This window comes from Micromys minutus, assembly GCF_963924665.1.
Source record: "Micromys minutus genome assembly, chromosome: 1".
Taxonomy (NCBI): domain Eukaryota; kingdom Metazoa; phylum Chordata; class Mammalia; order Rodentia; family Muridae; genus Micromys; species Micromys minutus.
In genome coordinates, this window is record NC_137969.1 from 142924714 (window position 1) to 142942877 (window position 18164).

At 40.3% G+C, this 18164-nt stretch overlaps 1 protein-coding gene across 2 annotated transcripts in view; it reads right to left on the minus strand.

The window, feature by feature from the left end:
• ADAMTS3 (ADAM metallopeptidase with thrombospondin type 1 motif 3) overlaps positions 1-18164 on the minus strand; it is a gene marked incomplete at both ends in the record, with an annotated part of 217544 nt that overhangs the window by 14076 nt on the left and 185304 nt on the right. The window contains 11 exons of one of the 2 annotated variants that reach the window (XM_080920591.1): positions 1008-1088; positions 4393-4516; positions 6137-6270; positions 7297-7472; positions 8574-8719; positions 10635-10748; positions 12025-12157; positions 12664-12807; positions 13150-13255; positions 13913-14069; positions 15327-15410. In XM_080920591.1, the coding sequence (XP_080776717.1) occupies positions 1008-1088; positions 4393-4516; positions 6137-6270; positions 7297-7472; positions 8574-8719; positions 10635-10748; positions 12025-12157; positions 12664-12807; positions 13150-13255; positions 13913-14069; positions 15327-15410 (1399 nt within the window). Of the gene's footprint in view, positions 1-1007; positions 1089-2218; positions 2303-4392; positions 4517-6136; positions 6271-7296; positions 7473-8573; positions 8720-10634; positions 10749-12024; positions 12158-12663; positions 12808-13149; positions 13256-13912; positions 14070-15326; positions 15411-18164 lie in introns of both variants that reach the window. The other variant, XM_080920590.1, reaches the window with a different exon arrangement.

Below are 18164 nucleotides of genomic sequence, written 5' to 3' on the forward strand. Positions count from 1 at the left end.
AGTATTTCCCTGCAAGGTAGGACCACTTTGGATATAATAGATACTTTGTTTGTTAATACAAACTATCTATTTAAAGATTGATACATATTGATAGCCACCCCTAAAAGCAGATCTGGTTTCCAGGCCAATAATTTTTGTAATGAGAGTAAAATTGTCAGACCACTCAGAAACTGGTATTGTTAGAAAAGGATGTTTATTATTAATAGATCTTAATGCATTACAGATCTACTGTTATTATAATGCATAATACTTTTCTAGTAGGAAAAATAAATAATTCCAACCTGTAAATTTAATCTATTATCAGTCAGTGAGAAAACCTTTCAGTTTTTAATCACTAAAAACATTTCATCTAAACCACTTTTATATTTATTTTTCTTAAGGTTTTAAAATAATTATTCCAGAAATAATCTGAATTCTAGGGTGAAGAATAGACTGTACCAACTAGCAAAAGAACTATGAGAAAGTGCTAGAGTGTTATACCATCTGACAATAAATATAATTTAAATAGTTCTAGAACCACCAAACCATGGGATTAAAAATCTAATTTGCTACAGAATTTCCTAGAGCTGATGGCTAACATTCAGCCATCTTCAACACAAAAACCATTTCTCTATTAACTTCCTTCAATTGAATACATTGTAATTTTATCATCTTAGAGCAAAATATGATCAGTAGACATAAAGTTGTGAAATTGTTTTCTCAGGAGTTATGAAGCAATCTATTTTTCTACCAAAAAAAATTGAAGTCTCAGTTTTAAACATTTGTTTTCATGTAAGGATAGTTGAGAGAAATCATTAAATTTCACATAATATTTAACTAATGACTTTATAATCTTTATCATCACATGTATATGTATGAATAGTACATATATATTAAGAGTATATATAAATATATATACTCTCTCTATATATATTAAGAGTATCCATACATAGATTCCATGTGCAGTGTCTTTGACATTTAATGTTGAAGTGCACGGAGAGGCATTGCCAGCATACAGAAACACTTACCAAGAACATGAGGAGAAGCCTCGTCTTCTTGGATTAACACATGTCTAGCCCCAGGGGGTATATCAAACATCTTAAGGTACCCTTAGCATATGTAGTGAATGTTGGAGGAAGCAGAGAAAACAAAAGCAACACTATAGTTAGTCCAGCATTATATCCTTAACCTGCTCCTGCATGCAGAAGAGGGCATCCAGAAATGGAAGGGATCTCAGAAACTAACTCCACAGCTTGGAGACGTCTTGCATGAGGAAAATTCATAGGTTGTGTTGACCTATGAATTGCATCAATAATTCAGGCAAACAGCTTTGCTTTCCGGAGCTGCCCTGTGTGGGTCTAAGTGTTTTCATAGAAGTTGTTAGGTGGTGAACTGGAGATATTCCTTTTGCCTAGATATTGTTATAAAAGGCTTCTATATATTGAAATGTTTTGAGAATTAGAAACCCACTTTAAAGAAATACTTAAAGAAAGACTGAACACAAGGTGTGCATGGTATAATGCTTTTACAAATACTTCAACCGCAGTCTTCTAAGCCAGGAAATATAAATTAATAGTCTTATATTGACTATTGGAACTTGATATTAATCATAAGCCTTATAATTATATTAAAAACCACTTACAGTTCTTTCCATAACTATAAATCAACAATAAAACAAATTGAGAGGTAGAGATGCTATATCTCATGTTCTGTAAAAATAAAAAGTCAGATCCCGGTGAGGCAATGCATGCCTATAACCCAGTAGTTTTGACACTGAGGCAAATGATATTGAGTTTGAAATCATCTGTTTAGGAAGATGCTGTCTCAAATAAGAATGAATATTAGAAATTATAAAATCTAAACTTTATTATGGAGTATCTAGTTTATAAAAGGCAGGACACATGTAAAAAGAAATCCAGACAGGAAGATATAATTGCTGGTCAAAAGAGAAAATGGTTGTAATTTTATATTTAATATTAAATTATATTAAGTATAGTTAATATTTATCTATAGGTAGACTTACCAAACTCTTTATTTATTTGGGTCCAAAGTAAATGTATTAGTTGCCTAGGATCAGGGTTTTCAGGCCTTAACCTGCGGTACAACCCAACACAGGAGCTGTAGTGTTTGCCTGATGCTTAAGATGCCTCAGAGTGCACATGCTTCAGATGCGTCGGAGTGCACAAGAGTGTGAGGTCATTTTTGGATGCCCGTCTTTCTGCAGCGTGCTACGACTTACCCAGTACATTTTTAGTTTCTCTTGTTTCAGCAAGAGAAATATTACGAGCTCCTCTGGGTAAAACGAACGCGCCTCTCGTCTTCCCTTAAATAGAATGTTGTTAATTAGTGGAGGTTTCATGTTTGTCAGAGTCTTGCTGTTTCATTGACTACCCCATAAGCCATAACAGATTTTATTGGGAAGGACATAAATAAGTATGTCCTGAAACTTTAAAAATGTACAAATCAAAATGCGTTTACAGTAGTTAGCAAATGCTGACAGACTGTTAGTAGTCAATGAAAGTTAAGACGGAGCATAAATGCAGAATGATAGAGGTGATTTGAACTTGAATACTTGCAGATTTCACTTTCCAGAAACGTGAGTTCTTTATGGCACCTCTTGCTTAAATGTTTGCCTGTTGGAAAAGGTTAATTAGTCTATTGCATGGCTGTGACGACATTCACGAAAAGAAATGGAGGCCAGGCAAGCTCTGACCCCTTTGATTCTGAGTGACTCAGGGAACATGTCACATGTTCTTTTGACCTTGACTCTTGCTTAGTGTGATTTTTTGAGGTGGCCTGAAAAACAGTATCATGCCTTTACATTTTATAAGATGCAGAAAGAATGATCACAGTAAAAGAAGAGGTTTCCTTACATCAATTCATCCTGAAAATAAAATCAATTATTCCACACCCAAATAGAAAACAAAATGTGGCTTCATTTTAAGTAAGCACATTTCACTCTCTCATTGGAATGCAGAATAAATTACAGCTGATGTTAACAAAGGTGTCAGATTTGTACTTCAGTTCTATCTGCTTTGTTAAAATAATGCAAACATCCAGCCAGAAGTGGGATTATTTGCATCCGAATAAATTTCAAAGTATAAACCATGGTGATTCATCATGAAGGAAATACAAAGACATTAAGGATCATAAACCACACTTGAAAAAGGGCTACCTAGCTCTGCCACCCAAACCACATCCCAGAATAAATCTGATATTAAAATTCCCCCAAAGTCAGGTAGCCAAGCTATAATTTGTATAAAAGGGGACAACGTGGGTTGCTTCCATTAGATGAAGATTAACGTACCGTTTTATGCATTCCTCTATTAACTTATAATTGCTTAAAGTAAACCAATTTTTAAATGATTTGTTTATTTTATGCATATGTGTGTTTTGCCTCCATGTATGTCTGTGCAGCACCTGTGTGCCTGGTATCTGCAGAGGTGAGAAGAGGGCGTTGGAGTTACAGATGGTTGTGAGCCACCACAGGGTGCTGGAAACAGCCTGGCTCCTCTGGAAGAGTGGCCAGTGCTATTAACCTGTGACGCAATTCCCAGCCCCAAATTCCTCTGTGTTCTCTCATCAAGTCAGAAACTATGTTGATAATGTCAAAGGATATTCAAGGGAATCTTCATGACAATATCATATGTTTGCCCTTAGCTGCTAAGTTTCATAAAACATCTTTCCAATAAATTCTCATCAAATAGATGATTATATGTTATACCATATAAATGTTTGTGTACAAATATTGTGGAAACTCTAACATAATTTATGCAACTGTAAATATTTTTACCTATTATCTATGGCATGAGGATAGCTTCTAATCCATCTTTTGGGCCCTTAATGTGTATAAAAGTTCAGGTTCATGGTTGTGAGGGTACAACAGATCACACATGTGAGCAATCATACCTCAGATGATTTTTGATTGTATCTCTATTTTGTTTAAAATAAACTGTTAAAGGTTATGCTTTATGAATGCTAGCTACATAAATATACCAATAAGATTAAACTGTCACTTTTAAATTAAGTGAGAATGATACACATTTAAAAAGTAAATTTTGTAAAATACATTTTACATTTCCAGTCAATAAGTTATGTGCCACATATACTTGAAATTAACCTTCAGTTCTATACACACTTGATTAAATTCAGAATAACATAGCACAGATTTGTTTCCCCTAAGCAGCAAAAGTACTACAGTATGCCTTATGTAAACCTAGTAATTATCTTCCTCAGAAATGCTATGAAATACGAATTCAAAGTCTTAGGTTTTTAAAAGTAGTTTGAATAAATATTAAAAATATCTGTTGATTTCTATGAGACACGTTGAAAACAAATCCCCAAATTCTAAAAGATGTCTCAAAGTGACAAACAGCAGAAAAGAGTCTCAATTCAGGAGAAGACTCATCTTACCAAGTTTCCTGGGTGTTCTGGTGAACGTCCCTTTCACAGTTCGACAGTGGGAATTGTCCCCTCCACAGACCCCACACTTATCCTCAACCTTGTTGGAGCCAATTTCTTTATCACAGCCCACTTTCTGTGAAGAGAAGTTAAACATAGCTAATTTTAATGTGGCAAAGAGCAAACTACCTCCCCAGGACGATGAGCCCTTCATTAGCGATGGTGCATAGCCAGCTTACACACTTTCACCGTTGCCATGATTTCTCAGGCCCCAGGATTTTAAATTAGTGTGAAATCAAATGACAAAATGAACCATAGTCTTGTTGATAAGTGACAAATGCCTTTGCCCAAATAAAGTATTTTCTAGGATGAGATTCTCAAAATAGTTGTCCTTGTCATCAAACAAGGTTTATAAGCAAAGAAGCAGGTTGGTCCTCAGTAGAAAATGTCAAACCGAGAGTATGGTGCTCACCAAATTATTCACATGTTCACAAAGGCAAATGGTAATGTTGCAAGCTGTAAAATGGTGTTATCTTTTAAAGGTGACTTGGGATATGAAATAAAGTTCCCTCCAAAATAGAAGAGACTCTCTCACAGAGCCCCGAAGGAACAAAGTTAAAAGACATTTGATAAGTGGAAAAGTTCAGATAATTATGAAACTTTACATTCACAGAGAGAAGCATTGGAGATCATTATTTATACAGGGCCAGAATCCAGGAGAGGGTGAATGCACCACGATGGGGAAGGGTTGACCTGGCCCAGGCTGGGCAAGGCCACGAAGGTTTGATGAGATGACATTTTCACAGTCAAAAGAAGGCTGTGTGGGCTTGACAGGCGTGGGCCAACAGGTCTCTAATCTTAGCTGAGGCAGGAGGAAGGATTACATTAAGTTTAGAACCAGCTTGGCTATAGAGTGAGATGTTATCTCAAGACAAGACGAACTTAAATAAAAAGCTGCCAGGAGTAGATCATGAGGCTTCTGCCTTCATGAAGGAATTTTTAATGTTCTTGTCACAGAGATGGGATAGTTAGCAAGAGAGCGGGTGTGATCGTAGGAGTGACTGTCTCTGTCTTCATTTCCTAGTCTCTCTTCCCCTTCTGCCTTCTAAGGTGGATGACTCAACAGAAGGACACCATCACCACATTGGGTCAGCCAAAGCACCTAAACCCATTTAACTTGCTTTCTCAGCTACCTAGTCTGTGGTATTCTGTTATAGCAACACAATGAATTGCTTCAGTTTTGCTTAGTGTGTGTGTACATGTGCATGTACATATACACACACACATACATGTATATATAACAAGAAAATAAACTATTATAAAATAACTAAACGAGACAAGAAAGCTTTTCCATTGCCTACAATTTCAGGTCTGACATACAATTCAGCATTAAGTTTAGAACCATTTGGAAGATATGGTAAAAGAAAAGTATTAATTTTTAAAACAAATTTGGAATTATGTTTTAATTAAAATAATATTTAAATCAAAATGTAATACACATACATATGTCAAAGGATCCTAAATATAGTTCTTTTATAATGGGGGGGATCAATACCTCTCTCAGTCACCAATTAAGGGGGGTGTTGGGGGACTCTGTGGGATGCTGGGGGACTGTGGGGGATATTGGGAGATGCTGGGGCTATTTTGGGATGCTAGGAGATGCTAGGGGACTCTGAGGGATGTTGGGAAATGCTGGGACTCTGAGGGATGCTGGGAGATGCTGGGGGATGCCGTGGGGGCAGCAGTTTGAACTCACCACACACTCTCCTCGCACACATATGCTATACGGGTCTTTGTAAGAGCAGCGTGTTCCGTCATGCACCAGCTGTTTCATGTAAGCAACGTCCCCAGTTTCTTTGGACTGACAGTAAAGGTGGCATCTTTTCTTGGCTGCATAAGAGGTGGGCTTAAGTTAATGATTTTTACAAAATAGGATGTTTGACCAGCACAGTTTAAGATATAACATTTCAATATGGGTTCCTGAAAAGCAAATGAAATATTAGATAAATACAAAAGTGCAGGAATGCTACCACACATATTTGTATTAATGTGAATTTTATGTCATCTAACCTAGACCACTGTTGGGATAATAAGAGATATTAACTTGGTAGGGACATCAGTCAGATGTAGACTGAGGCTACCCCAGGCAGGTTATGTTGGGAAACCCTGATTTAACCTACATGAGTTTTTTAGTAAGCTTTGGCTGGAAACCAATTTTACTTTAGCAACATTGTAAACTCTGAATGCCTGTCTCACCCTATCACTCAGCTGGTATCTGTGCCCTTTGTAGCATCTACATAATTGATAATTTACATGATACACTTAAAAGTAAATTATAAAACAATGCATTTATTCAACATTATTCAATTTTGACCTCTCCAGTCTTGCATTTTCTATACAAGAGCACCCAGTTGAATTCCATGGTATAGACATATTGATCAGCCACACAGAAATAAGAGATTTCACTTTTTAGCCGGGAGCCAAGCATTAGAAAGAAAATTTCCCGAAGTATTTTTAGTCACTAGCTTAGACAAGGCTATGAGGTCTTTAATAAGTGGCACCTTGTTTTCCCTATTCTCCTTTCATCCTGACTTGGCCGTACATGGACTGTTTCCCCTGTGCTGTGATTATTCCTTAGTTGAGGATTTCACTGAATCCCCTGATTCCATGTCATTTCCCATGGAGATAGTGACAGGGCTATTGGCCAGATATCATGTCTGTCACAATACCTACCTCGAAGGAGAAAGGCATTCTTCAGCCTGATTCTTGGGAACTTGGAATGCCTGGCCTCTGTAAGTCCCTAGCTTCTTATGCTACCACAAAGGCAGGACTCAAGAGTGCAAGGGCTTGGTGTCAGCAAAGCTTAAACACTAAGTGACCATCCACACAGCAGGCAAAAGAATGGTATGCACTCACAGTCAGGATGTTCATGCGGCAGCCAGTGGTGTTTGGTATTCTGGTAGTCAAAGTGTGAGTTACGCTGTTGGCACTGCTGGGCCCTGAAGTCCTCAAAGTGCTTTTGGCATTCTTCTGTATTACAAAGCTGGTACTCAAAATTAACACCAGGGCAGTCCTGCCCACCATTGATGGGCCTAGAGAAAAGACAACATTTCAAAGGCACTGGCATCAGCCCAGCAGCTCAGGCCCACAGAAGCAGTGCTGCCGGGCAGAGAGCCAAGTGTCTGAGCCACTAGCACAGGCTGAATGATGCTGTATTCCCAGTGTCTAGGGTCTTTCCAAATGTACCCTTCTCACTGTGCTGAGGGGTAAAAACCCCCAAACACAACCTAAATTAGCTTTCAAATGGTTTGTTTTATTTATGAAAGATGGAAATCATGTACATGTACTCAAGAAAATGGTATTTCCAACCATGTATAAAACATACAGGGGCAACTCAAAGAAAAGCTGAGCGTATAATCCCATGTCTCTACTTCCTTTTATGGAAAATGCAAAACAGAATGATTTCCCCAACAAGGAAATGGGAAGGATTCGACAGTGTGACAGTCTGAATGCACTTAGGATAGGCCATGGCTTGAGGTGAATGTATAACTCACACGGCCATGCTTTGGAGTGTTACTGCTACTTCTAAAGCTACTTGTGAAGACAGTGTGCAGACATCAGTGGTCTTTATGGAAGTCATGCTCAGAGCCATTGTTTTTCCGGCACAGAGAGAGGGCTGCTCATATGCTACCCCCAGCCAGACGGGTGAGCATATCAGCGTTGGATAATTCCATCACATGTTCCTAGGTTCGCATGAATTTTGTCTGGTTGAGTAAATGAATGCCTTTTCTTCTCATAGTCCCTGCCAGACTGCCCCCACCTTTCTGTGCAGCTGGACTGACCTTCTAGAACTCAAGTGAAGTTATTGGTACTTCCGTCCAATGTCTCTGTTTCTTCATGGACATGTCTCAGCTTACAGGACACATACTATCTACTCTCTCTGGTTAACTCCCTAATAGTTCCATATGTCATGTTCTTAAAAAAAAAAACAAAAAAACAAAAAAACTCCTCTACCTTTGTTTGCTTGCGTCTTGCTCATCACTACCTTCTCTCCACCACTGTGGTGGTGAGCATTACTTTTCATAGCCTCTGTTTTGTGAGTCATATGGAATGACAGAAGAATACACTAGTAACAGCAATGAATCGCTGTCTGGTGCACCAGAAAGCAGCAGGAATTATGTGGTCATACTCACGTGGGATTATTGCACTGGCGTGTTCTAAAACGAACACCAGTTCCACATGTCCTAGAACAGGAGCCAAATTTGGTCCATGAGCCCCAGTTGCCATCTTGCTTTTGTTGGTTAGCATTCTTCCACATGCAGTGTCCTTTATAACACCACTTGGGGAAATGAAAGAAGGTACTTGTGAGAGTTGCTAAAGGCATTTGTTATTCAGGAGCTGATTACTGAAAGGTCTTCCAACTCTTATTCTCCCTCCAGTAAATACCGATTTAAAGTATCCATACGAGTTTGCCACACAACGGTATCCCATCCAAAGGATGACTAAGATCCAGCATTTTGAGAATAAAATTCAAGAGCTAAATTTGGGGCTGGTTAAGAGTGCTTGCTGCTCTTTGGCAGAGGGCTTGGGTATTCTTCATGTTCTCCATACCGAGTAGTTCACAACCATCTGTAATTCCAAGTCCAGGAGATCAGACACCCTTTGCTGGCCTCTGTGGGCACCAGACAGACACTGGGCACTCAGTCACATTTATATGCACATTATGTATAGGCATATTCTTAGACATTATTTAAAAAAGATTTTTTTAAATAAAACGAAAAGAACATTTACTCCGATACATTTTGAAATGGTATTAATTTGAAATGGTATTAATTTATGAATCTGAGAAACGCATGGGTTATATAATGTTAATTACCATTTAGATGAGCAAAATCAAAGTGTATAAAAGTTCATGGATTGTTTAGGAGCCACGTGAGTGTATGGACAAAGGGGTTAATGCAGCCACAATGCTACTTGTGAGACTCCTTGATAATGCCTGACATTGGGCAGATAAGTACTTGGAGGATTCTTTCCAAAAACTTCAAATGCCTTTTTGTATTCTATAGGAAAAATGTTAAAAAGAGAAACTTTAGAGAGGGCATAAGTATATGTAGAGGAGTTAAAATATTAAAAATGATTGTAATGTAACTTTTTAATATGCCAAAAGTGATTCTATTCATTTTTACTCTTATTTTTTAGCAGAAAACATATTTATTAACTCTTCCCAATGTAAGACACATATATAATATAGTGTCTGACAGAATGCAGGGGCTGGTATTAGCAGGTTTTTATTAGTATGCATACTTCATATGAGAACAGTTCATGTATGTTTGTAATCAACCTTTAAAAGGTAAACGTTGCATTAATCTTTTCTGTCAGCACTTGGTCCTATCTATGATATATTATTTCTAGACTAGTCAAGGCTCTTCGACTTGCATTCTTAGCATGCCTTTGTTTTGGGCTCTTTGCCCTTAAGAGAAACACACCTTGGCATCCGGCCAGTTTCTAAGCATTCAACCACAAACTCTGGGATTTAAAACCTTTGGGCATCTTTCCCCAAGGAGTGAGGCCAAATCTTCTGTATAAATTCACATGCCTTTATTTCTGGACAGCTTTCACAAAGGAGGGCATGCCAGCAAGTAAATCAGACCCCAGTAACGAGGGCCAGAGATCTGCTTGTCTCTACTGCCTTTCCTCTTGGCCACAGAGAGCCAAACGGTCTGGTCCCCACTCCCCGAGGCCCAACAGCATCTAATGTCTGGTCTGGTGAAAGTGGCCTTATTCAGTAAAATAGTCTTTGCAAGCACAATTCAGTTAAAGATTTTAAGTTCAGAAGATGATCCTGAGGTATTGAGGTAGGCTCAAACACCATGAGAAGATTCAGAAAGCGACAGAAGAAATATGCACCCACTGTCAGAAGGGTGCAGCCATGATGTGGGAGGAAGGTAGCAACCAGGAAAGGAGTGGAATAAATGGTCACTAGTCTCGTATTCACACAGACTTCTCTGATGCACAACCAATTCCTGCCCTCAAGGGCTATTGTAGGACAAACGTCTAGGGTTTTAAACCGTCAACTTTGTAGCAATGTGTGGGAGCAGCCATGGGGGTAGTACACTATCTCAGTGACTTACCATAAGGAGCCTGAGGGCACTGCATTCCTCATAAGGGTGGCAGGCCAGCAGTGACTGTCATTTGCTAGATTTTTAAAGGTTCCTCCACAGCACCCCTGAACCTTAACCAGCAAACACACTCACCTTCCCAGCAGCACACTCAGTTCCATCGAGTGGGGGCCCCTTCTTGGTTTTACAGAAGTATGGGTTATCAGGGTGGCTGCACCACAGCTGTTTGCACGGGTCAAAGGTTCGGAACTAGACGAAAGAGAAGCAAACGACAGGTAACCCTTCAGACAGCAGGACCTTGGCCAACCGTATTTCATACATGCCTTCTTCATGTCACAGTATTCAGTGGAAGGGTGTTTATATTTCAAATTGATAGCCAAAGTGTTAACATGTCATGAAGCAAGCACTGGCATAGGGTTCTGAGTCTGCACACTCTGAGCTGAAGCCATCATGACAAGTGTAAGATGCCCACACTGTGCTAAGTACATTAATTACTTCATCACATTTCATCCACACATAAACTGTAAGAGATGAATACCATCTTCACCTACAGTTCAGATACAAGACAACCAAGCCAGATTGTGCTCAGGTTCATGAATTGAGTGTCAGATCTGACGTACTCTGTCTGGCAGACATTACTATAATGTCTGCCTACTGAAAAGTAGAAAAAACAAACTGAAACCTCACAAAACAGGGCTTCATTTTATAGCCTAGGCTGGTCCTGTGTACAATACAGGAATACACAATAGTGGAATGAAGCCTGGCTTCAAACTCCTCATCCTCCTGCCTCAGTCTCACATGTGTTGTGTTTGCAGGCATGCACTCACACACTTTTCATGCTATGCCATTTGAGTTTCTTCTAATATATTAGGACAATCATTTTCTATAGCCCCAAACATATAGAATACTGGCCATCATGCTGCAGAGAAGCTCCGTGTCATCTCTGAAGTTGGGAAAGCTTTGGGGAGGAATGGGGAGCGAGTGTCTGAGCCCGAGAGCCTTGGGCAACAAGCAGCCTGCTCCCTGTCTTACGAGGTGTGACTAAGTACCCTGAAAAGCTCTGCAACCTAGGTTTTTTTCATCCTAAAGGTAAAAGACTTGCAATCTTTCTGTCACCACTTCTGCAAAATGTATATATATACAGACACACACATACATTCACATGCACATGTATAACACATTAATGTATATATCTGTAACAACAGCTAAAATTTTAAAAGCTATGTATTTGGGGAGGGGTATCTGACAGGCTTCCAGGGAGGAGGCAATGATAGAATAATATTGTAATCTCAAAAAATAAATAATTATAAAAGCCTTTGATCTCTCTGTCTCCTTTTTTATCTCTCATGAGGATTAATTTGGGCCATTTCCCAAAGCATCTAGTTGAGCTACATCAACATAACAAACACAAGATAACCATAGGTGTTTTTACACTTGTACCAGTTGAGTTTGCAAAGCCCACCCAATGGGAGCAACGCAGACAGATTTCAAGATAAGTCGTCTAACTTAACAGTGGGTCACATACCGCAGTGCACATTTTGTAGCCAACACCAAAATCAAAACGGCATTGCTCATCCATGGAATAATTAATTCCCGGAAGTTCTGGGAGTTTGGGCCAATCGTGTTCAAAGGGGTCATCAAGAAGACAGTCATAGGAACTGCAGGAGGGAAACAGTAAGTGTGCTTAAACTCTCATCGTCCAAATCAGAGCTTAAAAGGAGAAGACTCTCAATTTTCTGGGGTCTTGTCAGCACATAGGGCAGGTTCCCAGAAACATGGACTTCCAGGATTTTGGTATTCCACTCATCTTCCATGTTTACTAGTTCTTGGGAAGGGAGCCAAGCACACCTCAGGGATGTGGTGGTGCTGTGGCAGCCTTAGTCTTGCCACCAAGTGACCCTATACGAAGTGTGGCAGGGCAGATCCTGACCCTACACCATATGACTGCATGGTATACAGAGGGTTAAAAGAAGGAACCATAAAAACACAAGTCTGACCACCAGTCTAAGGGCATCTTCCCCAAGGAAGTCCTATACCAGTTAAAAGCACACTTAAATTCTAGGCTCAACCCATTTTATGACGTTGGAGAATCTTTTGGGTCAACACCTCTGAGGTCATGTGTATGGCCTCTGCAGCAAGGCATGACATGCAGCGCGGTACATACTGGATGTATCGTTTTAGTTCCTGACCACTGCATCTGGACCAGTGGTAGCGATGGAAGGCAGCCTGCACCAGGGGCGCCATGACGCTGCCCATGGCGGTCTCATCGCCACACCGGTTGCCTTGCCCGTCATGCTCCATGCCCAACCTAGAACACAAATGAGACCTCATGGGTAAGAGTCACAGACCCCTGGCTCAAACTTCCCTTTCTCACAACACATGCTTGGAAAGATTTTTTTTCAAGCCTACATGGCTTCCTTGGAGACACCATGGACACTAAAACTGAGAGCCATCTAATGAAATGCATTTCTTATTCTGTCACTGTCAAAGGCGTGGGAGGGCTCAGCCAGACAGAGTTAATCATTGAGTTTCAGACCGTGACCCTTCCCTGTTTTAAGCTCCTCACACTTGGCAACGGATGAGAAAGCATACTGGCATTTGTTTTTGCTCAAAGTATGAAGAACGGGAAAAGCTGTCAACAGTGACTTACACATGGCCAGTCTCATGGGCTACTACAAAAGCAGATGAAAAACCATCTTCGTGATTCAGGGTGCAACTTCTCACTGGGTGACACATGCCTGTGACAGGAGCGTATCCTGCGGATAACGACAATCATTTTATTTTCATTGTGTATACTGGGTCATAATGAGTACTGGGTCTTTGCTGAGAAACAGAAGAAGCAGCAGTGTTCCTGTAAGTAGGGGTGACATTACTTCCCTGTTAGCAGTGAGTTCTTTGGAAAGTGAGAAGGGACTGCTGGGTTACCATTCTGTTACCATCTCAGTTTGTCTTTGTGTTTTACTAAATGGCCCTTCATATCTTGGTGCTAACAGAAGGACCAGAAATCCTACCAATGTGGAAAAGAAAGTTATAAGTCTGTCTCTGCGCTCCCCATCCAAGTTCACTAGATAAATGTAACCCAACTCTGAAAGGACTGTTGGCAGGGTCTCCTCCCAATCTGAACAGTTAGTGGAAATCACACTGTATGTTTGTTACACCCCCTCCCCCACGTGTACCCCAAATGGATAATCATTATTTTAAAGACAAGTAGAATTTATTATGTTGTTCAAGTGACATTTAACTTTGTGGATTCTACAAAAGTCACTGGAAGAAACAGGGAAAAATGTGCCCTTGGCTGGTGGACGGTGGGAAGTGGTGTAGAGATTTGAACATTTGCATAGTTCACTTGACTTGGGATTTCGCTTGAAAACCCAGGCCCTTGATTTTTTTCCTCTACACAGTGAGAATAATACCTTGCATTCCGGCAGGCCCAAAGTCTTGCCTGGTTAAAAAAATTGCATGATCATGGTGCTCAGCATGGTTGGGATCAGGTTTTTGTTGCTGGCAAGCCCAGCGGCACACGTTCTCCAGGCTCCTGGATGGGTTTCCCCTTTCAATGAGGCTGATGGACTAGAAGGAGAGAATAGAAAACACACATCTTGTGATTTGGATTTGGGGATATTTCATCAATGATCCAGAAATTATTTGAGATCAATTTTGATTTAGGAATTCTAAAAACCTACACAAAACCTTGTGAGGAGGTTGCATGCCACCTGTGGGAATGCAACATACACAGAGCAGTTTTGGAGCTCAGGGTTCACTACTGTGCAGTGACTCAGGATTGGTAATCATTTGGAGGAGAATTTTTAGGCATCTAAAATGTTTCATAAGTGTATTTGAAATACTGGTAAACATCCTTGCATGAGACTTTTCCTAGAGACATGAAAGTCAAAGATCTTAGTTAACATTTGTGTGTGGTGTGTGTGTGTGTGTATTTTTTGTTCCAAAAATAATCTGTATGTAGAGGAAAAGAAAGTTCTTTAAAGATTTGGCAAAACCAGTCAAACCTTATACTATATAGATAAGAGTCAAATAACATTAGCTTCAATTGGGGAGAAATAGCTTTTTAACCTTATGATAATGACAGGGTTTGGTCTCTTATCTGGTAACGTTCGTGGCTGTTTCATATATATGTATGTATGTTTTATATATATGTATGTATGTATGTATATCATTCGTGGATGGATACATACAATATATATACATACACACATACGCATGCATATATGTGTGTATATACTTTTATACATTGAAGTCTGGAGTTAAAATGTTGAGGGATTAAAAAAAATGAATTCATCTCTTAAAAACACATTTCCAAAGTGTTTCTAACAGAAAGAGAAATTGAATTTGGAATCCCAAATGAGATCCTAATTGTCTAAGGTACCTAGAGTTTTGATAAATTTCAGCAAATGCTAATTGGCTAAGGATATTTTTTTTTCCTTAATGGCATCTGTCCAACTTCACTTACTTATTCAGTCACATCAAAAGCCCTTGAAAACTGGGGCTCGGATGTAGCTCAGTTCACAGTGTTTGTCTAGCGTGCAAGATCGAGTTGGGCATGTTAGCACATGCTCATTATCCCAGCATTTAGAAGGCAGAGGTGGGAGGATCAGCATCATAGCAAGTCTGAGGCCAACCTGAATATATGAGACCTGCCTCTAACAAAACGTTGCTCTAATTTAGCATTCTCTTCTTATTCTGGAGGATTTTCCTTGCCAGCTGTATAGCCATGAGTCTATCTGAAATTGAACATAGTTTTGCCACCCAATATTTTACTGGCTACTCTAGCCTTACTGTTCACAGCCCACGTGTTTTAAGGTATTTTACCTTTGCATAACCGAGCATGATCATTCGCACCAGGACCACATTGATGTGCACTCCGAGGGACTCATCATGGTAGATTTCATTTACCTGGAGACAAAAGAGACAGTTGCTACAAGAAAGGCAACACAAAAGAGTTCAAGATACATACAACATTTAAAAGATCAGCCACGCCAGTCACAAGTCCTCTAGTCAGATTGGGCACCTTACATTGTTTTTAAATTTAGCCTAAGCCGATCTCCAAAATGAAGGAAATTATCTTTTGATTTGGAGAAATCTTCAGTTACATGAATTATTGAGTTTTTGTAAACTACAGAGAAAAATGAACATAGACATGTTAGGAAGAGACTCATTAAACACATTGTTTGTGTGCGCGCATGAGCATTGGGTGTGCGTGTGAGTGTCACGGGTTCACAGTTCTGTGTGTGCCTACACACAACACAACACTCACCTAAAACAAATAAAAAATACACCTCTGATGATTTTCTGTCCTCCTGTGAGTGGCCATGAGACAACGGAAGAAGACAGACAATAGCATGTCTGCTCACGTAGCTAGCAGGAGTACTAACTTGGTTTAGGGATTTCTGTATAGACGCTCTGGGAATCTATCTGTGAGTAAGCAAGTAGGTAGCTTTCCCAGCATCTCCCAGGACAGAGCAGCTGGGGCAATGCTCTTTTAGAACTACTGTGGGATACAGCAGTGCAGATACCTTTCAGAATATGCATTTTTAAGGAGACCATAAGAGTGCTTATCAGAGATGTCAGTTCTGGACTAACTCTGAAGAACTTGGCTGAGTCCCTATCATTAGCTCATTTGTCAAGTTAGGCTAGAGTTTCCCAGAAATGGTTTTGTGTACTTTAATAGTACAGTTGTTGGAATTAGAGCAACTTAAGGTCGCAGCTCAACTACATTTCGTACAGGGAGGACAATGAAGCCTGTAGACCGTCAGCAACCAGCTAAACCACACAGTATGTTATTGGCAGTCAGGAATCTAAAGCACACTGTAATTATACCTTCTGATTAAGCTACTGCAAAGTGAGTGCAAAGAAAGTCTGTCCAACTTGGCAAACACTAGCAGGAATGACAAAGACAGCGTTACCTGGCGAGGTTCCAGGTACGAGTTATTCCTCAGAACAAGGACTCAAACTTCTAACAGAAACCAAGAGAGAGATGAAAACTAACCACAATTTCACTTGAGATCCAGGAGGTCTGGATGGCAGGCTTAGCAAAGCTAAAAGCTTCAGAGAAGACTAAACTGCCAGAAAATACAGAACATTCAATCATCACAGAATGAAACTCATGCATTAGGGGACTCTGGTTTGCCACGTTAGACTGGCCACACCTACTAAGAAACAGTCCAAAAAATCTCTAGTTAGGTGTTTCAAGATTCTAGCATGAGTGCATGGAATAATTTCAACATTGTAGACCTTAAATTGATGGATGGTACATTACATAGTCAGATTGTACACAGTATTTACAAAGCTACAAAAGACAGATGTAAAAGGTCATTCTAAGGTAGAAAATACTTTAAAAAGTGAAGCATGTTCTAACAAGATCCCTTTCAATGGAAAATGCATATGAGTGTGTGTGTGTGTGTATTAAACATATACACTAAACATATATATTAATGTTAATACATATATTCATATTCCTAAATTAGAAAGGTACAGCTTGGTAGTTATAGAAGATAAGCTAAGTAAAAAAAAAAAAAAAAAAAAAAAAAAGAAAAGAAAAAAAAAAGACTCTGTGATGAACTCTTGCATAGCCTAGGAATACAGAGAGGTGACCCATTGCCACCTTGGCTCACCTTGGCTAAAGGACACCCACAGCATTGAACTCATTGTATACTGACTTATAAGAGAGTAGTCAACAAGCACAGTGACATTTAAGAAATAAAAGAGACCAAGGAGCCCAGAAAATGTGTCATGTACAGAATGACTTGAGAGATGGATTGACGAAAGACCCCACACCTTAAATGATCACATTGCTTCAAAGCCCCGCAATGCCTAGCAACTCTGCATCTCTATGAACCTCAATCAAATGAGTAGTATAGAAGATACACTCTCAGAGTCCCATGGAAAGAACTGAAAGACTTAACTCACCGCAGCAAATTACTCGGTCTTAGCACAAAAATGAGAGAGGATCTATAAAGGGTACCACACTAATAGAAGTAGGAAGAAAAATCCATAAAGGCTTAATAACTGTGATGTAGGACAAGGGAATGCAGGAGGACATCAAGCCCTGGGCCAGCTCACCTGCAGCCCCCACACTCAGCAGCAGCTCTCCCATGTTCTCACCCTCACTCTAGCTGGTCCACACCCGCACAGTCAGGGTCAGCTCTACTGTGCTGCTCAGGCAGGGTACAGGACCCAGTCTGCCCAGTGCTGCAGCTCCAGTTCTCATGACCCCAGGGCCAAGTCTGCTGCTTACAGCGGGCAGTGAAGAGAAAGGCAGGAGGAGGATATCTCTCCCTCATCCATACCACTGCAGGGGGGGACAAGGGGTAGGGCCAGCTCTCCAATGTTCATATCTTCTAACCTTGGGGCTGGCTCACCTGAAACTTCTGGAGTTCGGGGAGGGGAGGCTTGTTTGCTCTCCTGCCCACACCGCCAGCTCTCCCATGATGCCCAGGTCAGGGGTGGGGCCAGTTCTGCACAGCCCTCAGACATCCACATATCTCCAGGGCAGCATCCTAGACTAGGGATGTCAATTTAGCCTTTGGTGGTAACAGACCCCTGCTGCTGCAGGGCCACAGACCCAGATGTAGTTCCTGGTGGCAGTACAGGCTAGGATCCCACCATGGTCCCTAGTGGCATTGCTGCCATCATCACCTTAGGCTGTTC